A 25,175-nucleotide genomic window follows, 5' to 3' on the forward strand; every position below is an offset into this window, starting at 1 on the left:
ACTATGTTGAAAGTATATTGTTGAAGTATATGTTTTTATTGCACATATACATTTTCTTTGATTATCTTCCTATAATCGCTTAAGTTTTTTAATTCTCATCTATAATAATAACTCACCCAGATATCCCTTGTAAAAATCTTGATACTTTAAAACTTAAAAAAAAATATTTGTGAACATAAACCATACACAGAGCGGAAAACTGTACATATTACCATTATAATGATGTCCACATAAAGAAATAACAAAGACAGTATGCTTAACTGGTAGACAACAGGCTCTGTGGTCTGATCTGTCATTCCCCGTTAACCTTATGGCCAAGAAATTATTTATATTCCCAACTACTGCAATGTTTATATTAGTTGGGAAGGTAAGATTAAATCTCTTCATCTGGCAGAGTCTGAGAAAAAAGCTGCAAAAGAATTACATGTACAGGAAAAAAAAAGCAAAGGGAAATTCCTATTTCAAGAATACTAAGTTAAATTCTATCATCAATGCACAATGATGGCATTTGGCTATTCATGACTTTGCAGATGGAGAACAAATTTTGAACATTCTTCACCAAAATAAACTGCCACGAAGACCAGTGTTGTATTTTTCTGGGGAATTGTTTTTCCCCAGGACCCCTGAAGCCTGTAACCATGTAGTTTTACCCTTCCTTCCGTTCTTGACCCAATTGGCTGAGATCCAGCCATCGCCCCTGGGCAGAAGCCTTGATAAGGGTCTGTTCTTCCTCTTTCTTCCTCTTGCCCTCTGGCTCTCCAAGGCTCCAGCCTTCTAGACCTCCCTTGCCCTCTGGGCCTCCTGCCCTCATTTCCCCTCCTGGAATAAACGTCTTGGATCAACCCTGGGGGTAAGAGCCTCTTTTGGATCTTTTGCCCTATCCCTGAAATATTCCCCCAAAGCCTCCCAAGAAATTGAGCTAGCCCTGGGGGACTGCGGGGGATTAGTTTCAGACCAGTGGCAGCTTCCAAGGTTCTGCTGGGTTTTTTTTAAAAAACACATGACATTAATTTTTTTTCTCAGCACCTCTATATTTTTTTATTATTTTCATGCTGAAGTCCAGAGTTGCTCTACACCCTTACTTCATCCTGAAATGTGTAGGTGCCGCAGTGTCATTATTTAGTTTCCTAAGGAAAAGAGAGTATTAGCAGTCTTTAACAAGCAGTCACCATTACCCAACCCCGTACTTTCTCTTAAAGCTCTCAAACAAGATTCTGAGTCAGCAAGAACTTTTAATTAATGTGAACACTTAATCTGTGTCTATAGAATGACCAGCAATTACTGTAGTTACTCCAGGTCACTGGAATTATAAATGCATAAAATCATGTTGCAGGGATAAACAGGCTGCTGACACTGCACTAGCCAAGATTTAATGTCTTCTAAGGCTAACTGGCTGAGAAAACTGTTTTTCTGGACACATGGACACACAAAGAGAGCTTCATAGGATTAACAGGACAGCTGCCATTATTACAGTTAACGACACTAATCAACTTTAATCATTTGAGAGTCATAAGGAACATAGGACACTCTTAAAGAGCCTGTGATTTTACCAAAGAGACAGCACCTAACAGCAAACAACAGGTGATACCTCACAAGAAGTGGTATTAGCCCTGGGGCTGGCAAGCGCATTCCCTGATCCATACCAGTATATCATCTTTCCTGTATTTACAATCCAGTCATTAGAGTATGGGATTCTTTAGTACTCCTAAGAACTTCCTGACAGAACAATGAATCTGCATACTCTACACAAACTGTTGCATATTCATAAATGCAGCTATTAATAAATTTATGGCCTAGTACTTGAATTTTCTATTCTCATCCAAGTCACCCTTAAGCTGCATTACTGTATTAATGACAAGTTCTTGCCATTCCTTCCTCTAGAGAGCTACAGAACATATTGCTGCTGACTCTCCCCATTTTCAGACATCAATTTCTCTCTGTACCTCTGAACAAAGCTACACACTTCATGTTTCTACAAACAAATAATTTGACTTTACTGAACATAAAAGTACAGTGTATATAACAGGCAAGACAAATTCACTTCATATCTGAAACTGTAGTGATGATTGCTTTGCAATTTCTTTTAACTTTTGAAAAATACTTTTCTAGTTAATAACTGTAACCTAGCATTTTAACATTGAGTATGGACAAAGTCACACAGACTCAGCTAGATACTATTCTAACAGACTAGTATTGGAGTGAAGAACTGGGATTGCACAAATACCTTTGGACATGAAATGACCTTTGTAAAGCATTCAATGTTATTTTTAATCAGTGAAATACTACATGGACAAACAACCATTTTCATGTATTGTTTGTGCTTCACTTACCAGTCTAAATCGAATGAGGTGTTTCATATGCATAATTCCTTTGCAGTAGTTTTGTGGAAGCAAACTGTCATCCTGTCCTTTTACTACAGCAACCAAGTCCCATAAATTTTTGCTGCCTCCTGGAGGCTAAAATTGTTAGGGAAGAAGAGTTTTATTACAGTTAAGTTCAAGAGAGAAACTTTTACTTACAAAGACATTGGAAAACATTTGTCAGTCAACTCCAAGAATTACAATTTCACTTAATTTCAATATTAGAACCTTTATTATGAAAACATGAATTAGTTCAAGATACTAGAAGTCCTTCAGTCTTCTTGAAGGCTGTAAAGATACAGTGAGATCCATGAACCTATTTGGTTACGCGTGGATATAGCTGAGGGCTCACAATTAGAGTTTTTCCTTTTGCTCTCCAAGAAATACTACTGCTGGCACAAATCAACAGTCAGCTGCTGGCATGCAGGAGCTGACTCAGGACTTATTTACCACTTTCTGTAAAGCAAAGGCCTAGGCCAGGTAGAATAAAGCTTCAAGGCTTAACTGCCACAACTGGGTTTACTATCTTAATATTAAATCCTAAAATAGACAACTATAATATAATGGTATATGCACAAATTAATTTTTTAAAAATAAATTTTAAGCATTTCTATTGGTCTAGCCTTTGAATCAATCCTTCTGTAAAAACAGGACAACAGTTTAACATTAATGAAGTCTAGAAGAGAGTGAGTATTCAAAAGCTTAAAAAAATCATTAAACCTTTGATTTAAAGAAGCTTTTCTAAGAATAACAGGATCACAAGTTTAGAAGTCCAATTATTTCTGAGCTGGTAAAAAGCACAAAATCCTACTAGGGAAACCACCCCCCTCCCCCTCCTGCCAAAAAAATAAATTGACTACTCTAATTTTTCTGTCCAGTAAAACTCTTATTAAACTTCTTATAGTTTAGCACAATACCTCATTTTCTGGACTCAAAAACCACTGAGAATACCTGATCAAGAAAGCTTTTGTCTTGGAAAATTCTAATATTCCTAGAACAGTTTTACTCTCAAATCAACATGGGAAATCAAAATTTATAACTTCTGTAAAATAAGGAATTCCATAAATATATTTTTACCAAAAGAGAAAAATATCTAAGTTTCAAATTGAGAAAGATTGTTTCATCATTTCTAAGTTATACACTTCAATTTAGCTAGAACTCAAAACCAAATATTTTGGATAAACTAGGTCTTTTTAGATCAGTGTTTTTGACTTAAATTACAACAGTGTTTGACACAAGTTGCAGTAGCAGTAGAACCTGTAGTTCCAAGCCATTTCGTCCTTGTTCTGCCTTATCAGTAATCAAGGTGTTCTTTTGATTAATTAAATGATTAATGAAAAATTTAAAAACTCTAAGGCAGTTTGACTAACCACATAACTTAATTTTCTTCAATAGCAAATTTATGTCAAATTAACCTTTCCTATAGAAAATTATATTCTTTCACTAATTAACTTTTGCAAAAAGCTGGTTTGTTTTTTGCAAAGCTAAATTAGGAAAATTTTTTTTGCACAACTGACATTCACAATTAATTCAATCACAGACATTTTTATATGCCAACCTGTTAAGGAATGAACTGATTTCTGCCTATTTTCTAAGCTCCCTTCAGGAAAGAGAAAAAATGGTAGAGTAAAAGAAATCTCAGTTTTGGAGATTGACTTCAGAAACGAGAGTCATGCACACTGACAACATCCCTAAGTTGGCAGAATACTTACTGAAAAAAATTCTGAAAACCACCTTAGTTTTTTTCCTTGAGGATTTCCTGACAATTTTTCCAATTCTTGCTTAATATCCCTGGAAACTTTGCCACATAGCAAAGGAGGAGCTCCAGACTCCACAGCGCGATCTAACACACACAAGATTTAGATATGAAATTAAAATTAAAAAAAACCCAAAGGAATAGGAATATAAACACTAAGAAAATTAAAACAATGCTTTATACAGTTTGCTTACCTGTATTGCCAATAACATCATCCCAAGATCTGTCTGTTATGATATTTAATTGTAGAGGGTTTATAAGAGGTGTCAATGACCAGAGTCTCACAGTGGAATCACGAGAGCAGGATGCCATGGTAAATGGACGACTAGGATGACATGTTAATCCTAGTAGAGGGGATAATTAAAAATGTAGTCAAATAAGTTTATCTAGTCAAATAATCTTTTTGATTAAATTACTTTATAAATTTCAATACAGAAATAAAACAAAATTTAAAATATATTACCATATACATCTGCACCATGATCATAAACTGTGTCCAAACATGTTCCATCTCTTGTGTCCCAGACTCGAATTGTATAGTCCCAACTGCCAGATATTAGAAGGTAAGGAATTTCAGGATTCCACATCAGTCCCCGTACTGGAGCTGTATGTCCACTAAGAACATTTATACAAGCATCTTGTGTATAATCCCATATCCGAACAGTACTGAAACAGGATAAAAGAGAACAGTCTACATCAGATCACCTACTGAAATATAATTATGTCATTACTTCAGCAATATTTTAAGCTTCAAATTTATCAGAATATTTTTATCACATCAGAGCTCAAAGAGTTGTAGTGAAAGGGGCTAAATCTGGCTGGTGACTGGTCACCAGAAGTGCTCCTCAGGGTTCAGTTCTAGGGCCAGTTCTGTTCAATGTATTTTACTGTCAAGAAGCTTGCTGTCAAGTTGTCTCCTGTCATGAATCACTACACTATGAACTAATAAGTTTTTGCTTCAAGCATAAACCTCTAATGAATGATAATAGGAAAGCAATAGAAGCCAATACTCCAAACTTTACAAAATATCCTTTACAAAAATATCTTGTATACTCTTCAGGGAAGTGGCTTAGAATCATAGAAAAATGCTTTCTCCTGCTTACCATGGATTGATGCACCCACCCTCAAAAGTGACGGCATCAAGCCAAAAACCAGAAGTATCCAATGTTCATTAAAATTCTCTTCAGATTCTCCTTAAGTACACTTTTGAAAAATATCAAATAAGAGCAGGTCTTGCACCTGTTTCTTCAGATGTAATGTACACATTGTGCTATTTGTTGCAGTAACAGTATCGGTATCAGGCACTGACCCTACTCTTGGGAAAGCATTGCACTACTACAGCAGTTGTGACAATTTTAGATAATGATCCTGCTGCCCAAATACTACGTAAATCTAAGAGCAAAGCTAAAACCTGAATCTGAACAAGGCAGAGATTGAGATTATTAAGTATTGACAACACCATTACAAGTAAAGGTGTAAGTTTCTTCAATAGTCCTGCTTGAAGTTTGAGTTTTCTAATAGTTCAGAAATACTCACCCATCATCAGAGCCACTGCAGAGGATCCCTTCTCTGAGAGGAGACCACCGTACATGAAACACCTTTGCAGTATGCCCGGTAAAAACTTTCAGTGGTTGATCAGAGCTGGTTGCCAAGTAGTAAACACGAACATTTTTATCCTCACAACCAGTAGCTATCATATCTCTGCAAAATAAAAACAGCAAAATCCTTGGTCACAGAGATGATGAATTTATTTTTTTTAAAATTTAAGAAATACAATGTGCAGTTTGAAATTTTTATTTTAAATAGCAAATTTTTGCTTCTCCTTCGTCTCTTCAAGATGTAGTATCGACAATCTAATTAAAAAAACTAAATCAGAAAAAAAAATTATAAAGATCCATTAGTCACAACAGGCAATATATTTGCACTAGTCTGACCATACACCCAATACGCAACTATTATTAAACTGAATTACTATGTTTTTTTTTTTTACAAAAAACTCCTGTGTCATTATTGGGAATTATCTACAAAATTTATATATAATCACAATGTATTTAGTTGTCTACTACATCTTCACCTTAGCAGTCATTACAAGCACACCAATCTAAACCCCTCATTCCTGGTATTGAATGTCTGTTTTTTCTCCCCCTATTATATATTCAGCTAGATTTTTTTTTCTCTCATCACTATGAAACTATCCTCGTTTGAAAATTAAGAAAGTTCATGTTGGTCAATTAAATATACTACTGGGAAAAGGAAGCTGCTATAGATATATCCTACTTTGGAACAGATAATTTCAGAGTTTTACTATCACATTGCATATCACATTCCAGATAACTTTATGTTACTTTACCGGTAATCAATTTAAATAGTAAATATTGTCAATTCTTTGGGTTAATTTTTACTTACTTGTTGTTTTGACTCCAGTCACAGCCAAACACTGCAGCTGGATGTTTGTACTTGTGAAGAACATTGCCATCAATGGTTCGAATAATACTGAAACCAATGACAATGTGATATTATCAGAAAAAATACATTCTGGGTAGGCTATCCAAAATTAATTTTTATTCTGTGTAAATAAGCCAGAGAGCAAAAAGATATACACAAAGAATAGGAGAAACACCCACAAACAGTATCAGCCCCTCAATTACAACATTTAACCGGATGTTGATTGTACAACATCTAACTTGACTTCAGTATCTGTGTTTCTTCAGAGGGGTTTTAAAGATGTTCACTGTGGTACATATTTCTTGAAAGGATCATCATAGCCCAGAATCAAATTTGTAGTCATGGCTTTAAGGCATAAATAGATCTTTATGAATTAAAAAGAAAGTTAATTGCTTTCTAAAATTTCTGCCCATTCTGTTAGAGCTGGAATGACACAGTTAGCAGGGGAAACAAATGAAAAAGGATTTTTAACATGTACTGAAACACACTATATGCTAAATTGGTTTCAATTGACATTCAGGCATTTTTAGAAATGAGGCATTATACTCCTTGTGATAGTGCAGTTGTAATTATTTTATTCTAAAACAATACTTTCTAGTCCTTGAAACAATAAACTAAAAAAAAAAAAAAAAATTAAATTAAGACAAGTAAAGTTGGATGGCTTTTGAAAAGTGTCCCCTACAGATAAGAAACCTAGAAGGATATTCTTGTTCAAATAAAAATCAGTATTTAGTTTTACTATCAATGTGTCTTAGACACTATTCCTTCTGAAAACATTTCCTTTAATTTTTTCTTAAAATCATGAAAAACATACCCTAACAAGTACAGAAGATTAATATAATTTAAATTTTGTCCAATTAAAAAAGTTTCAGAATTAATTACTGAGAATACTGTCAAAATTTATGGACTTGAGAAGTGCATTTAGCAATTTTTTTTCTTCCAATAACACTCACCAAAATCCATCACTGCTGCAGGTTGCTATTCTTTTGGAATCTTTATGACTCCAGGCAATGCAGAAGATTCCATTCTTTCCATGCTTCAAAAAATGCAAAATACCTATCAATAAGAAATAATTCACCCCTTTTTCTCTCATCTATTGACTCATCTTTTTTACTTTATTCTCCTGTGAGCTTCAGCCCTTTTCTCCCAGTACAGTATACTGTATAAAATCATGTTAAAATGAGTACCCAATATAAGCTGGATGTTTGAGAATCCAAGTCCAAAACATTGGGACTATGGAGACAGGTAATAAAACTGCTATAGCCGCCAGGATCCAAGAGGCAAAACCTGGTCAGGCTGAAGAATGAGCAATCTATAACTATATAATACCTGTAGCTTTAATAAAGAATACTGTAGACAATCAAGGGGGACCTTTGGGCCTTGGGAAAACTGCTCAAGGGACATGAAGCACAAGTTGTGCTCTCTTCTGCCCTGCCAGTTGCAGGGAATAATGTGGCAAGCAACAGGAAGATGATGCAGATGAACAACTGGATTTGATACTGCTGTTATCAGCACGATTTTGGGGGTTTTGAACATGGATCAGTTTATACAACACCAACACCATACAACACTCTGCTGGCAACAAATGGGGTCCATCTGTCTCAAAGGAGAAAAAAGAACTTAGTTCAGGAGTTCGTAGGGCTCACTGTGAGAGCTTTAAACTAGTTTGGAAAGAGACCAGGGCTAGGCTTTCAAGAGTGAATGTGTAGGGAAGGAGAGAACAACAGAAACCACTCCAGTAGCATAGGGAGACTCAAGAGGCAGTACCTGGAGCAAGTACAAGCAGCCAATTACATAATCACTAGACAGGACTATGGGACATCCCTTTGCATGTCCACTGGGATGTGGACACAATGAAAAACTTCTATAGGGTGCCTGTACCCCAACACACGCAATATGGGGAACAAACTGGATGAACCAGAGATCTGTGTGCAGTCACAGGCCTTTGATAGCATTGTGATTACAGAGACACAGTGGGATAGCCCTCATGACTGGAATGTTGCCACAAAGACTACACATTGTTTAGGAAAGACAGGCCAGGAAGTCACAGTGGTGGAATTTCCCCCCAGAGTATCAAGCTCTGTCTTGAGGTGGATGACGAGCAAGTTGAGAGCTTATGGTTTGGATAAAAGACACTATTTGTTGTTGGTGGTGGTGTTTGCTACAGGCTGCCTGATAGGTAAAAAGAAGTGGATGAAGCCAGCTAGTAGCCCAAATGTCACAGGCACTGGTTCTTGTGGGGCACTTTAACTACTCTGACATCTGCTAGAGAACCAACACAGTGAAGCCCAAACTGACCAAGAGGTTCCTAGAAAGTGTTAATGACAACTTCCTGTCACAGGTAGTGGAGAATGCCACAAGCAATGTTGGGCTGCTGGAACCTCATACTAACAAACAAGGAAAGCCTTGTGGGAGATGTGAAGGTTGGTGGCAACCTTGGCTGTTGTGACCATGAGACTGTGGAGTTCAGCATCAGGCAAGGTGGAGGCAGGACAGCAAGTAAGATACAATCATGGACTTCAGCAGAGCTACCCTTAGTCTCTTCAGGGATTTTCTTCAAACAGTTCCATGGGAATACACCTTAGAGGGAAAAAAGGTCCAAGAGAATCAGTTAATATTCAAGGATCACTTCCTCCAGGATCAAGAACAATGCACCCCAATGAGCAAGAAATTGGGTAAACGAGGCAAGAGATCTTAATGGATGATCAAAGAATTTCCATCATTACTTCAGTGCACGTAGGAAATGCACAGGAGATAGAAGCAGGGTCAGGCCACTTGGAATTAATATTGTGAGGTTGTCAGAATAAATAGAAATGAGATAAGGAAGACAAAGGCTCATCTGGAATTAAAACTTGTCAAGGATGTCAAGGACAACAAGTAGTGCTTCTTCAACTCCATTAATAATAAAAAGAAAAAAAAAGGATAATGCTTTTATAATAAATTATTATAAAGAATTTATATTATTTTTAATTCTAAATAATAATAAATTCTAAAAAATGTAGGCCCATTACTAAATGGAAGGAAGACTCTGGTAACAGGATGTAGAGAAAGCAGAGTTATCGAACATCTTCTTTACAACAGTCTTCACTGACAAGACCAGCTGTCAGGAATCTGTGACTCAAGGCACCAGCATAGAGGAATGTTGGAAGGAAGACCTCCTCTTGATCAAAAAGAACTGGGTTAGAGAATATACAGACAAACTTGACATCCACTGGTCCATAGGCCCTGACACAATGCATCCAAAAATGCTGAAAGAGTTCTGGTTATGACCACAGTGATGCTGCTCAGTCATCTTTGAAATGTCATGGCAATCAGGTGTCTGAGGTGAGGACTGTAAGAAAGCAAATGTCACTCCATTCTTCAAAAAGACAGAGGAGGGCCCAGGGAACTACTAGCCCGTTAGCCTCTCATCAGTTCCTGTAAAGGTGATGGAGGGCTTCATTCTGGTGGCCAGCTCTATCCACATGGATGACAAGAAGGTGGTCAGGAGTAGTCAGCATGGATTCACTAAAGGTGAGTCACATTTGACCAACCTGATTGCCTTCTACAATGACACAACTACCTGGATGTATGAGGGGAGAATAGTGGGTATTGCCCATCTTGATTTCAGCAAGAATTTCAACACTGTTTCTCACAAAGTCCTCATAGTCAAACTCAGGAAGTGTGGACTGGATGAGTGGACAGTGAGGTGGATTGAGAACTGGCTGAACAGTAGATCCCAGAGGGTTGTAATCAGTGGCACAGAGTCTAGTTGGAGGCCCATCAACAGTGGTGGCCCCCCGTGTTTAATACTGGGCCCAGAATTGTTTAGCGTGTTCATCAATGATTTGATGAAGGGGCAGAGGCCTCCTGAGTAGGTTCACTAATGACACAAAGCTAGGAGGGGTGGCCAATACCCTTTGGGAGATTGGAGAGATGGGCAGAGAGAAACTATCTGAAGTTCAGCAAAGACAAAGGCATGGTCCTGCACCTGGAGAGGAATAAACCCAGACATCAGACATGCTGAGGCCAACCTTCTGAGAAGCAGCTCTGTGGAGAAGTTTCTGGAGTTTTGGTGGACACCAATTTGTCCATGAACCAGCAGTGTGACCCTGTGGCCAAGAAAGCCAATGGTGTCCTCAGGTGCATTAGGAAGAGCATTCTAGCAGGTTGAGGAATGTGATCCTGCCTCTCTACTCAGCCCTAGTGAGGTCACATCTGGAGTATTGTGTCCAGCTCTGGGCTCCTCAGGACAAGAGAGACATAGAGCTTGTGGAGAGAGTCCAGCAGGGGGCAACAAAAATGACTTCTCTCACAAGAAAAGGCTGAGAGAGCTGGGCCTATTCAGTCTTGAGAAGTCACAACTGAGAGGTGATCACCAATGTCTGTCAAAATCTGAAAGGGAGGGTGCCAAGAGGATGCATCCAGTCTCAGCTTGGTGGTGCTGAGCAATAGGACAAGAGGCAATGGGCAGACACTGATGCATAGGAAGTTCCACCTGAACAGGAGGAAGAACATCTCTTCACATCTCTATTGTGCAAGTGACCGAGCACTCAACAGATTATCCTTCTCAGGCTGGAGAGTCTCCCTCTCTGGAGATATTCTAGAACCATCTGGATGCAATCCTTTGCAAAGGGTTCTAGGATGACCCTGCTTGAGCAGGGAGGTTGGACCAGATGACTCCCAATGGTCTCTTCCAACCTTAATCATACAGTGATTCTGAATAAATGTTAGCTACTTGTTGGAATAATGAAGTAAGTGGGCATGAAAAACTGTGATATGAGAAAACTTAATTGGGATGTGTATCAGGACCAGTACTACAGAAGTGATATTTAGTAGCACAAATGCAAATATCAGTATTAGAATGCCAGAACTTCTGAAGGTAGGTATATTTGTTTTCTGCTTGTGCCTCTCTTCACACCTCCGCCTCTCTTTTTAGATGCAGATCCTATACTTAAATAATTATGTCTGTATAATCTGAAGATCACAGCTGTATACTAGGAATATACAAAATAGTGTAAAATACTACAGCATAGTATTACACAACTCCTTCTACCAATAAAAATCATGCTACTATTTCAGGACTTAAAAATGCCTGGATAAATTTCAGGTAACACAAGACAAGCCACTAAATGAGTCACACTGCTTAGTGTACTGCATAATGGAGCTTTATTGATCTAGACTTCAGGTACTGAAAGTTTTTTCTGGCCTTTATTTCTGAAAATACAGAACATAGTTTTCACTTTGATGCTGAGTCTGTATGTCTATATATGTTTACACATTTAAGAAGGAATCAGCTATGCTTTTGCCATGTATTCCCACAGGACCAATTTTAAGATAATGGAGTCCATCTGGTGCTTCATCACTCTCATATCACAAATCCAGTCTGAGGAAGTAAAAATACTTCTGCCACACATGTAAACTGGCACCCACATAACTCACAGATTTTTATACTACAGCACTTTTCAAAAACATATGTACTTTGGCCATCTTTATTTATGGACACTAGAGGGAATGACTAACTTACATTTCATATAGACAAAAAAAGTGGTAATGTCATCTTACCTCACTGAATCTGGTTATCATTTTGCCTTTTCGAACATCCCAGATAAAGCCACCATTTCTGGATGTTCCACCTGCTATGCAGTTCAGATTTCCTTTAAAGAAAGATGTTTTTAAAACAACTGCAATAATTATAAAATCAGAATATTGTTTGACAGTGGTTCTACTTTAAATTGAAGAAATGTAATATGAACAGAAGACATCAATGGTACATGGACATGAGTTTTCCATTGTTTAAGGCTAGCATTTGCTACTGAGTTACAAACATAAATTTGCATGACATCCTGACCTGTTTTTCTTACATTCCTGTTTTGAGGAATGGTCAAATAAAAATCGTATTACTGTAAAAAGTATCTTAATGCCAGCTGAAAGTCTTGCATTTAAGAAAATAATGATCATGATATATATGACTCAAACTGAAAAAGATTATAACCTCAATGTTTCAAGGTTGAAGTTGTAACAACTAGAGCATTTTCACTTAAAGTTCCCTACCTATAAAGAAAAATCATAAAAATGAAAGAGAACATCTAACAGTATTTTGTTTCCTTATTCTTGCACCACTGCTGCACCTAAGACCATCAAAAATGTACCTGAATCTGTAACCATACTCTGCAGGGTGGAAAAATCTGAGTACAAAACTCCACAGTGAGAATCTGAAAATTCAAATCTGGTCTAATCCAAAAGCCACCAAATTCTCCTCACCACAGTGACTCTTTATCCCAGCAAAGCTGTGCATTTCATAAATAGCAAATTTACAGGAAAGTTTTGACTATTGTTTTATTCCAAGCTTCAGAGGCAGAAAAGTCAAGCTATTCAGGACGAGTCTACCAATGTAAATATATAAATAGGGAATAAACTCAGGTAGGAGAATGATAGGAAAGAAAAAAGAAAAAGGAGTAGTAATTTTTTCAAAGGTCTTCTGACACCTTCTTCTGTCTTCAAACAAATTATGGCAGGCATTAGATTATATACTAGGACATGCATTAGATTATATATTAGGAACAAAGCACAAGGCAGATAGGAACTGTCTGGGAGTAAGGTGAAAGAAGCACCAAAAGTTCTGGCATGGAGTGACAGGACCTTTTGGACAGGGTGGTAAGGAACAAAGTTGAAGCACGTGCTTCCAATTTACTTAAAACAACCAACCAACCCTGCTCCCTGCCCCCCCTCAAAAAAAAAAAAAAAAAAAAAAAAAAAAAAAAGCCACCCCAAAAGCAACAACCACACCCCTCCAGCAGCAAACAAACTATTCATTCAATATGAGATACAACTACAAATTGAATTTAAAGTTCAAAACTAAATGACCAAGCATAAGCACTCTATTTCACATTGGTTTGTATACAGCAAGACAAATTATTTGTGAAGAGGTATAAGGTACAAGAGACTCTCTGAAACGAAAAAGTGCAAATTTATTTCACGTGCAGACTACATTAAGCTTCCCACTGCAATATTTTTATCCTGTCGGTTATAATTTCTTAAGAGTTTAGAAGTGCAGGTGAGAACAGAGAGATGAATTATTTAGATTTTTTAAAAAATCTTCTGTCCAAAGAAATAAAACACACCGAGGAAGTTAATCTATTGTCAACTATTGACAAGTATCAGAAGTGTATTTGTGGGTACACCAAAAGGGGTTACAGAACTGTTTTGAAAACAAAATTTCCCAGTGACTCCAGTGATTTTTCTAAGAAAAAGCAGATGTTTTGCAGAAAAGGCACTTCCTATTCCAATAAGGTTAAAGAAGAGTTCTTCAGGCATTAGAGTTCTACATGAAGGAAGAAAAAGAGCTAAATACATATGTTCCACTATTTCAAAACAAAATATAATCTGAATTCCTTTAAGTAGCTGCTTCTCATGCAAAGCAAGGCATTTTGTCATCTGCGTAATGCCATTTTAAAAATGTTCTGGAGATTCTTCTCCCTCCATTCTGAGTATGAAATACTCAGCATTACTTAGAAGGATAAGCTTGAGCAAGGTCTGAAGCATAGAACTCTGCTGGTTTCACAGATAATTAAGTTTTGTTTAAACCTTTTAAGATGCCTTTCTATATAAAACTACTTCTTTTATATGACAAATTCTGCAGTCAAAAGACATTTAGACATACAGCAAAATATTCTTACCTGGAGCCCATGAAATGGAATAAATAACCCCCTCATTACCAGGAGATGTATAAACCGCTGATAAAGTATTTATGTCCCAAACTTTTATTGTGCCATCAAATGAAGCTGTAGCAAGAAGATCAGGGTTATCAGGTTTGAATTTGCAATCAAAGATGGTCTCAACATGTCCCTTAAATGAAACAAATATTTAATCCATTTTTATTACATTTTATTTTTTTCATAAGTCCAACTCTAGATCAAACTCTAAAATATCTTGTATTTAATTTACTTGTCAGGTCAATTAAAAGTTCCAAAATCCCTTTGTATTTAGGCTTATCAGTCAAAACTAAAAGGCATAAAATAACTTAGACTGTAACATGCTCTTTCATAGGTTATTATTAAAACCAGAAAAATCTTTCCTGAAACCACACGGTACACAATGCCAGGAACTTTTTAGCATTTTCTGTTGGAACTATGTTGTTAAAAATTGAATTAAAAAAACTAAGGGAAAAGAAAAGGAACCGTTTTTCTCTTTTGGTAAAAAGTACCTGACTGAAAAAATAAAGCTCTGTATGTCAAACATGTTCTATAAGTTGTCTAGTACCCCACGGAATAGTCTGTGTTTCTAGACACAGTCTATGCTGTATTGCAGTTGAAATTTCAATCCATTAGAGATTTCATGTATCAATTGTTTATGTTCCAAGACATGCATTTGTAGAATTTAAGTTGGCAAATACATGAAACACAGGTATTATGAATTTTTTTATTAAAAGGTATTAAGAATTTTTTTAAGCCTCAGTTGGTTTACAGGACCAAACCCAATAGAAATGGGAAAACTAACCAGCAGCCTCTATTCAAATGCACAGCTGAAAATTGTTTGGGTTTTGTTTGTTTGGGGTTTTTTCAGTGCAAAGGGAACTTGGGAAGAGGAAAAGAGAAATATCCTCAAGAACCTCCTTCACCAGAATTTTGGGTTTTAAGAGGGTCATTTAATATGTGTTAAACACATTTCTGAATTTCAGTTTCAAGGAAAATTTAATAATTCAGTCTTTGTAATGTTAAACTGAGTGCATTCACCATATAGCTTTCTGATGAAAAGACTCAAACTTTTATTCTGAATTATAGAAAACCCACTAGAGAAAACTTCTGAGAGTGCCATCAAACTAAAATTGCAGTTAAAAAATAAACAAACAAAAACCAAGTCCCTTAGTCTTTATTTCTGGTATAAAACAAACCATCAGAATATTTCCAACAGAATTCAGTAATTTACAATAAAAGATCACTTTAAACTTCAGGACTGTAATTTTGTTTCCTAGAAATCTGGGCTCTTTTTAACAATAGAAACTGCTTTACAGTACTGCAAAGACTTAATTCTCCAGGTGTTTTTTTTCTGTTAGAAGAAAGGGAATAAGCCAAATAAACTCTCTATTCAAAGACAGAGATGAACCATACCAAATCTCTAAGGAAATCCCACTTTTTGGCTCCCATGTCATAAAGCCCCACTCCACCATCCATGAAGCAACAGACGGTATGACCAGGAGGAAGAGAAAATGCTTGGTTTTGGGTTAAAGTTGGAGGTGGAACAGCCTCACTTGTTGAAGATGTATGGTGATTTTTAGTAGGATATTGTGATGAACATGCTTAACAATATAAAGCAAAAGACAAAGAGAGAAGATTATTTCTTATTTCAATAATAAGTAAAATTATAAATAGTAAAATGCTTGTATTCTAATGGGATTTAAAACAAAAAAAAAAAAAAAAGGAGAATTCCTGTATGAAGACTGGCCTATTAAAGAAGAGCCTTATAAAGTACTTCATATTTTATGCATTTGTCTCATCCACTAGCAGCAAAAGACACTTTAATTAAGAACTAAATACCTGACCAAACTTACAGAGATTGATCTGGACATAACAGGACTCATAAATAAGATTTTCTTATGTTGCAGCCATTACAATTAATAGCAATCAAAATTACACTTACACTTTTTCTTTGGAGGAGAACTTAGCACATGCAAGCCATGGAAACCAGTTTGCTTCAATTTAAAATTATCTATAGGTGTTGTACGTGAAACATTCCAAACACGTAACACACCAACCTGAGAATCTGAGGTTCAAAAACAAAACAAAACACAGAGGTGTGTGGTTTAAGGACTGATTTACACAAAAATACAACAGTGAATTAAACTTCAAGTCCTAAGAACAATTTTATAAGCAGGCACTGTCACCTCTATAGAATCACAGAATAGTTAGGGTTGGAGGGGACCTCTGGAAATCACCTAGTGTAAGGTCCATGGCATCCTATTTATCCTCCATTTACCACTGTGGCCATATTAGTATTAATAACAATCATTGTTAACATTCACTATTTGAACACAGATAAATTCTATGGAATCTCTCTCATTATAAAATATTTTGCCAGTCTTAGTTTCCTTATTCATTAGTTCAACCTGAGCCACAATGTCTAGTGTAGAAAAGAGGCAGGAAATAAATTATTTTCTTTTTAAATTTTTTAGATCTTTGAAGTGACATCAATTAGTAAAATGCATTTTTATTCCTATTCCCAAAGGAATTCATATATTTTTTGCTAAAGGGTGCATGATGAAAATACTACTTAACATAAAAAGTTGTAGAAAGTCACGTATTTATGCATTTAAATTTTTTAAAACATAAAAAACTGCTCAGTGCAGTTTTGTTATTTTCCAGTTTTGTGTTATGGTCTTTTTTTGTACAATTTGTGTATGTTTCTACTTGTAAAAATATTACGAAACAGAAAAAGCAAACTTGGGGTATCAATTTTGAAGACTCAGTCTAGTATTTGTTATCTTTGTATAAATCAGGAAATAAAAGCCTTACCTCCAGTTATAAACATTCCAGGTGCACTAGAAACCCAGGCCAAACACTGAACAGATGCTGCTGCACTGGGAAAACTAAAAGTTGTGATACAGGACAGAGATTCAGAATCAACCAGTCGAATACCATTATGTAAATTAGCAACAAGAAGGTAATCAGTTGACAAAGGGTCCCACTCCAAAGCTGTAACTGGATCCTCTTCGTCTGTTCCTTCAAGAGACTCTGGTCTTAAGACATGTTTCTGATTTTTTGAACCTTTAAAGTGCACAAGAAGACACGTTATTTAAAAATTAAATCAAATATACCTTTTCAATAGGTACAAGGTTGGCAAACATGATTTTTTTCTCTCTCCCTGAAATTTTCACTAGCCTGCTCTATTGTCTGCACTAGTGAAAGTAATGAAGCTATCTTTTCAATATTTGAGTCAGAGTATTTCTTTTTCTATCAGTTTCAACTTTATGTTTAATACAGCAGAAAACAGAAAAAGCTCTCAGGTTTATAAACATAATTTTCTGGGAAAGGAAAGGATGTTAAATCATATACATTGTTCTAAGAATTTCTGTGAGTAAAGATCTCCAGCACAGCATAAAATGCAATCCATTTGAGTGTAAATAAGCCTGCACTCCACAGCAAATACAGGCAAAATAAAGGCAGTAAGAACCAGAAAAACACTGTGACAGTAAAGGTTTTTTCTGAACTGCTGCCTTTAGACTTTTTTTCTTCTTTAAAACTATGTGTGCAGCTGGGAAGTGTTTACAGATTCTGTAGCCAAAAGAGATCATTGAGTATCTCGTCTGACACCTACAAAAAAGATGGATATTTCACTTGATGAAATATTATCAAACCCCACTTTTTTTTTAACACCACATTTATCTCTCACTTTTTATTTTTACAGGGAGATGAATCTTAGTTTTATAAGGCAGTGTAAAGTCCAGACGAAATAAATATGTATTTTTGAAGTTGTGATATTAAACTAAAAAAAAAAAATACTGCTTTTCTAGAAATAAGGAACTGACACTTTCCAATATTCAGCTTCAATCTAATTTTCAGTTTTGGTACTGGTTCATACACATTACATCTAGAGCAACTTTATAAAATCAGGTACTAGAAATGGGAGAAATAATTTAAGACTGCACAACAATTAACAGCATAAACCAATTTCTTGATTCCATTTTTTTTTTCACTCTTCAGAAGCTTTGAGCATAATAGAAGTATGATAATTGCTTAAATTTGCAAAAAACTTGAAAACTCTCACTTTTTTAGACAATGCCCCTGCTTACATTACAGCTCTCCCTTTGATTTTACTGCAAATCAACATTGAAATGAAAAAGAACCGACAACAAAGCAGAACTGACATTTTTCAGGTAGCTATACAAGAACTAAAAGCAAAAAGTCCTCGAGTGACTGAAGCCATCCATATTCAAACACTTCAGCCCCAAAAAAGCACAGCCACCTGGTGGCAGTGTATAAGGCAGTGTTTATCTAGGAGCTATTCAGTTCTACCTGTGTTTCTAAAAAAGAGTCTAAAAGCAAATCTCATGAAAACCCTAACTGGTAAATTTTGTTTTCCATTAAAAGAAGACATAAACAATATGAATCATGCAACTGAGTCACAGGTCATTTAAGTAAGCTTAAATGAGAACAAATAAAAGGGAAAATGTTTGGCTCTATATGACTGCATTGAATCTCCCTAAAAATTGGGTATTAATCTTATATTCTTGCATATATTTTCTTTACACTAAATCATCTGATGCATTAATGCATAGGTAATAAAAAAGAAAATACAGCCATGGGAGAGAAAACTAAGTAGATAACAACAGTGCAAAAACATTGTGTTATCTGCTACTTATACAGAAAATTTTCACCCAGCTGCATATAAACTTTCATATTTTATTTCACATTTGGAAATGAACAATCTTATGTATGCTGAGAATAGGAAACAACTTGCATATTTTTTTTTTTACTTTTAAAATTATTTGAATAAAGATGTGTAATATTACAATAATTAAGAAAACTATCTTAAATACAGAGAAAGGCAGCATTCTTATGATAATGTATTCTAAATTTTGAGTTGATGCAAATAGTTTTATCCCCAACAGTAATGGATCATTTTCCTGAAACAAATTTTTTAAAGCAACTTGAATTTTTGTACATAAAATACTGCCACTGCCTAGACTTTTTTGTAGCCTATATTATATTTTCATTTGCAGAACATAATTTTGATATTTTAAATATTTTTTTTATTATTTCTGTTTTCAGATTCAAATAATTCTAGACACACTTAATGAAAGGTCTCAGTCTGATAAATTCTTTGATATTATCATATTAAAATTGATTTCCTTTTCCCAATGCCAGTGCTAACTCAGTCAGCACTACAGAAGCAAGGGAATCAATTATTCTCTGTGACATCCTGTGTGACAACTTAGTAGAGTGACCTGAAGGAAAATAAATTTTGCATAGCTGTTGGAGAACAAATCTATGTAAAATTAACACATCTTTTAAAGGACTGATTTTCTCACAAAGTTGAAAATCAATTTTTATTAAAGGAAGAAGCAGGCAGGAAAAAATTAAAATAATCAACCTAATACAGATATCTTTGAAGAAAACTATGGAAACAAGTGAAATTTTACCTTTAGTTGAGCTTATCAACATCACACCTTCTTAGCAGAGACCTAGACTATTTATTAAGTATAAACAAATGTGTGGGATTTCAGACAAAAAGAAATAAATATTTTTCCATCTATTTTTGACAGAACAGAACCATTAAGATAATATTAAGTGTGATGTGAGAGTCTACCTATAAAATTGTAGAGGATTATAGAATATGAAACAGAGGACTCCAGAACAAATGCAAAAATAGGAAAGTAAACAAAAGATACAAGTCTTTCCATTCAGAAGAATAAACTTGCAGGAAAATATAGTTCAGTAGATCATGCCATTCTCAAAAAAAAAGTGTTTATTCCAGTTGTCAAAAAACTGCAGTCCTATCTTACTCACAAAAGGGAGGAGACATAAAGAAAATGCTCTGAATTCTTTATCTAAGAAAATATATTTTTATGATATGGAAGGAATAGAAATATTATGAATCAAGAACAAATTTTATGTATGTACCTACATTATAGAATCTAACTTTTTAAAGTTCAGAATTGCATGCATATGGAGAAAAAAGAGCCACATATATGAAACCAAATATTTTGCCATATGAGTTTTACCTGGTTGAAAAATAGATAGGCTTCCATCAGTATGTCCAAATATCACCTTTCCTTTTTTCTTCGGATGCCATCTAAACAGACTGATATCTGACAAGAAACTGTGTGCCTCTCTATGCACAGTTACCCCGCTGTCAGGTCCTGAGATAGCCCAAATGTACAGCGGACCTCTGTGGGACACAAATGCAACTGCATCACCTTCATTCCAGCACCAGCCAAGGGATGCAGGAATTCCTGAAACATAGAGGTAAACCTTATAAGAAGAGGATACAAAATTCAGTGTAGAATTCATTGACCCAGTATCAGCAATTGTCTTGGAAAACATTAGAAATAATTGTTCAACATAAAAATTGTTAGACTGAAATTTAGAGACCAGTGTGAACATCTTATAGTGTAAAAGTAAACTAAAGACTTCCATAGGCAGCCAGTAAAATCATTTCTCAAATTACTTTTATGCTACTTTGATGGGCTGTATTTCATGATATCTTTACTTTGTCAGTGCCAAAGACAATCACACATTTGGGAGAGGATAAACCTGATATTGCAAACAATACTTTCATTCATCTGAAATTTCATTCTCTATGTTTTACTGTAAGTTATTTGCCACTAAGATAGTAAAATACTGAGATTTTCAAAATGCTTATTTAGCAAAATACAATGAAATTTAGGGATAAATCTAACAGAAGCACGTGTGTGTGACAAAATTTGAAAGCACTCTGTAATAAAAGGAAACTCTTGATAGCTTCCTTCTGGATACATGACAGTTTTCATTCAGTTTTCTAATACCTAACTGTAGGCAATCCCATTTGAGAATTTTGATCTTAACATCTCCAACCCTCATTATTCTCACAGCTTAATAATGTGCCTGAAGGAATAAATGACAGCAAAACAAATTCCTCAAGCTGAAAACTTAAAACTGTATTTAGACACTTCTGTATGGCAGTGTAAAAGGGACAAAAAGAGAAACAACTGGAAGGTTTAAACATATAATCTTAATATTATCTAAAAATATTAAAATATTAATAACAACACTTTTTTCCCTGTGTTGTCATTGGCTGAACTAGATTTTTAAACAAGCAATGTATTGAAAAATAAGTACCAGCATTTATACTCATGCATAAGTTCATACAATATTTCTTTTAGAATAGATTAAATCACTGTGAAGTATACTTTTTCTTGATATGCAAGATGTAAAAGGTTTCCAGAGGTATCCCTTAAATGCTCTGGAGAGAACAGAGTAGGGGGTCCCAAAATAGCTTATTAGATCCTGAGATTCTGACTGTTCTTGCGTTGCATTCACTCTCCAAGAAGGAAAATGCAGGAGTCAAGGACACCTGATGAGATTGACAGCAGGAACAAAATACAGGTACTGCTTTTGACTAAATGGCATTAATCAGAAATGGACAGCAAAATGTAACTGTAACAGGGATGCTTAATCCCCTAGAGTTGTAATAGAATCTCCAGCAGTTTCAAGGCCTGAGAAAAGATTCAGGTAGACAAGTATTAGGGCATTTAAACAAGAGCTGTTGTTCAAATTCACTGATGATTTATTCTTGAATCTGTTAAGGCTAGCTTTTATTTGCTTTCCCTTAGCAAAAGTCATAATGAAATTTATTATTTAAAATTTTAATTATTTATCCTTGGAAATAATGTTGATTTGGGGTTTTTTTTCTCCCCTGCTCAACAAGAAATCATTAGCAAAGTTAATTCTTGAACTGGTCAACTTCTTTAGAAAAAAAGAATAATGTCTTTCTTTACCAAATATGAGATGGTTGACAGCAATTTACTCAAACACACTATCATTATTTTCGAGAATGATCTGCAAAAAATCTGACAAGAATATTGTGTTAGGGAATTGTTAAAAGTCCAGCCTACCAACTACAGAGTTTACACTCTGTCAAGTATTTCCCATGCCCATGGATCAAGGTGTATGGATAGAACAGATCTCCACGTCAAAAATACCTTTTGTATTGTCCAGCTTGGCCACAACCTTCTGTTCATTCACATTCCAAATGATAACTAAACTATCCGCACTGGCACTTGCAAACACATCAGGGTTGTGGGGACACCAGGATATGGCTGTGATTGTCTTCTTATGCTCAGACATAATCGCATGGAGCTTGAATTCATTGTATCGGTGATCCAGCTAAACAAATAGTAAAATACATTTTAGAAACATATTTTTTTGTAAACTTACTTTAAATACCTCTGGGTTGGAAAATACTTCATATAACAGTATTAGATGTACAGATGAATTGATAGTGCATTTAACCATTGCCAGTACCTCATATCTCAATAAAATAAACTCTCATACATTTGACTAGGAATGAAAGGTTGCCCGATATCCAGCTATTCAAAAACCAGTCTTGTGTCTACCTTCCCATCACTTATAAATGATTATATTTAATTTAGAAGTATACTCAAACAATTCTAAACTGTTTTATTTATAGACATGGTAACAATCATTTAGTAATATCCGAGGGGGTAAGCAGGACAGGATATAAAAATGAGTTTGAAATCCTTCTCATTTTTTAAAATGACTTAGTACACTTAAAAATAGAAATTTAAAAAACATGTCATGACACAGTCATTTTTGTTCATTTTAATCCTACTACCATTATAATTCTTAAAATTAGAGTAAGTGCATACTTTATTTCCATATTTCCCAATCTGAAAATTCTATGTCACAGCATTTCTATTTTTTAGTTAGGTGTTAGGTGCAAACTTCAGAAGACCACAGTGATGAGGAGTTCAAGCTCCAAATTAAGTATAGGTGTGTCACCACCTGAATCCATATACCTGAATCCACAACTTGGAACCATTTTAATCCACTGTGCAAAAGCCTATTTTATACTACAGCTTCAAATGGAATTGTGGGATTGTTTCATTTCTCCCTCAGAATGCAAAAGCATTGCAAAAACAAAAATGTTGAAAGGGTTCAAAGTGAGATCAACAACAATGTAAAAGTGTAACTAATCTAATAAACAAGAATAACCTTACCTGATAAATATAAACAGCAAGGGTAGCACAGTAGGCAAACCTGTCCCCACTCGCAGCACATATATCCTTGTTCCAAGGCTGACATCCAGCAGCTAGAAGTCCCACTTGTTTCACATGTGTCATTTTTGCCTTTAAAACAGGAATTCATTAGAGTCCAAGATGACAGAATATTAATAAATAGAATAGATTTTTGTTCCCATAAATAAGTTTTACATGCTTACTTAAAAAATATAACTCGCCTGAGGTACAAATGAATTTATCTCAAATAAAGACAAGTAGATGTTCAGAGGTTTCAGTGCCACACGAGAAAAGGTACCTAATACCATTCACAACACTCCATTTGGAAGAAAAGGTGTGGAGGGGGAGGGGTGTGTGCAGCCCATAAAAACTTAAATAGTTCTTGATTTGTACTAGCTGAAACTGTTCATCATGTTCATTTTCTTCTGGTCTGGTTCAATACTTTTTCTATTACAGTTTAATGCCTTCTCCGCTCTCCCATTCATCTGCCACTGATAGCCAGACAAAAGAAACCATATAGTAATAGTTTTAAGTGAAACCAACATGTAGAAAGGTCTTCTTGCACAGAACAGCTCTTTATTATATTATACTCCTTATTATCATCCTTTCTGGAGAAGCTTTCTAAATTTTCTTAATAATTACTGTTTAACAAAAAAAGTTGAAGTCACTTGTGAAAAAAACAAAAGCAAACTTAGGGTAACACTACTGTACAGCAAACTATGTTTTCTATGTCCAAAACAACTCTCACAGTACCAGCTGTGCTCAGAGTGAGAAAACTGACTTCAACATAAAAATGCAAGAAATGCTTTGCTGGGCCAGACCGATTATTTACCTACCCTCATTTCATTCAGGATAATGTCAACATGTTACCTAGTTACAGAATGTCTCAGGGTCACATTTATGCTGTGGATCAATTAATGAATAAAGAGACATTAGGTGGAACAATATTACATGGAATATGGAGAATGACATCTTTAGTTCAAAGAGCTAAGATTATAATCTTGAAAGAAAAGGAGGACCATGTCAAATTTACCAAGTGTAAGGTACCATTTCAAGTCCCACAAAGGAAAAGGAATTAAAGAGAAATGAGACTTCAAAAGCAATCAAGTATTTTGACGGAGCAACTGTTGATGAAGTACAAGGCTTGGTTACTCAATTGCTGTGGAACAGTTTAGCACAGATATGTTCCTTTAGATCAATCTTGACCTACATGATATTAAATGTATAGAGGGGGAAATATTTTTCTGTTGACAGTAGCATTAAGGCACATACAGAACAAACTTTATGCAGGTGTTGCAGTAGTGATCTACAGTACCCAAAGGTCACTATAAACTAAAAACTGGTTGCCTAAATATTATCAAAATTTTATTTTAATGTATTTATACAAGGGATAGAAATAAAGTTGAATGATTAATTTCATTTTTCTCCTCTGCTTGGTGTATCTGCTTGGCAGGTAAACAATAATGAGTTATTATAGGTATCAAATTCCAAAACATCATGTTTCTCTCACTTCAGAGAGTGTGAAAGAAAAAGAAAAAAAACTGAGAGCAACATATTTTGGGGACTTCTTTAGTAGAAGATCAGCATCAGTTGAATATTTGAGACTGATCACCTCAAAGATATCACTGACCCTAGTTAAAGTGCTTTAACATTCTGAGTGAGTACTAAATGACTGAAGGAAAAAAAATACTCACATGTATCTTTGAAAATTTTGCTACAGGAGACTGCAACAGCAGAACAGAAATATACAGAAAAAAAGCTACAAGATACAGCTTTATTGCAGATCAGGGCTTTGGCTATTAGACTTCCTGTCAATAATAATTATTCTTGACTTCTGCAGCAAATTAGAGATTCCAGAGAGAACATGTCTATAAATTACATCAACTTGCAGCTCTTTTGC

At 35.3% G+C, this 25,175-nt stretch overlaps 1 protein-coding gene across 1 annotated transcript in view; it reads right to left on the reverse strand.

Moving 5' to 3' along the window:
• WDR17 (WD repeat domain 17) overlaps positions 1–25,175 on the reverse strand; it is a 46,812-nt gene that overhangs the window by 15,815 nt on the left and 5,822 nt on the right. The window contains exons 2-16 of the mRNA XM_066317578.1: positions 23,258–23,386; positions 22,220–22,403; positions 20,261–20,491; positions 17,052–17,303; positions 16,180–16,302; positions 15,651–15,838; positions 14,220–14,388; positions 12,106–12,197; positions 7,515–7,597; positions 6,523–6,609; positions 5,653–5,817; positions 4,580–4,782; positions 4,311–4,460; positions 4,073–4,203; positions 2,331–2,456 (exon numbers count right to left, since the gene is read on the reverse strand). Of these exons, the coding sequence (XP_066173675.1) occupies positions 2,331–2,456; positions 4,073–4,203; positions 4,311–4,460; positions 4,580–4,782; positions 5,653–5,817; positions 6,523–6,609; positions 7,515–7,597; positions 12,106–12,197; positions 14,220–14,388; positions 15,651–15,838; positions 16,180–16,302; positions 17,052–17,303; positions 20,261–20,491; positions 22,220–22,403; positions 23,258–23,386 (2,313 nt within the window). The remainder of the gene's footprint in view (positions 1–2,330; positions 2,457–4,072; positions 4,204–4,310; positions 4,461–4,579; positions 4,783–5,652; positions 5,818–6,522; positions 6,610–7,514; positions 7,598–12,105; positions 12,198–14,219; positions 14,389–15,650; positions 15,839–16,179; positions 16,303–17,051; positions 17,304–20,260; positions 20,492–22,219; positions 22,404–23,257; positions 23,387–25,175) is intronic.

This window comes from Sylvia atricapilla, chromosome 4 (assembly GCF_009819655.1).
Source record: "Sylvia atricapilla isolate bSylAtr1 chromosome 4, bSylAtr1.pri, whole genome shotgun sequence".
In the NCBI taxonomy this organism is placed as follows: domain Eukaryota; kingdom Metazoa; phylum Chordata; class Aves; order Passeriformes; family Sylviidae; genus Sylvia; species Sylvia atricapilla.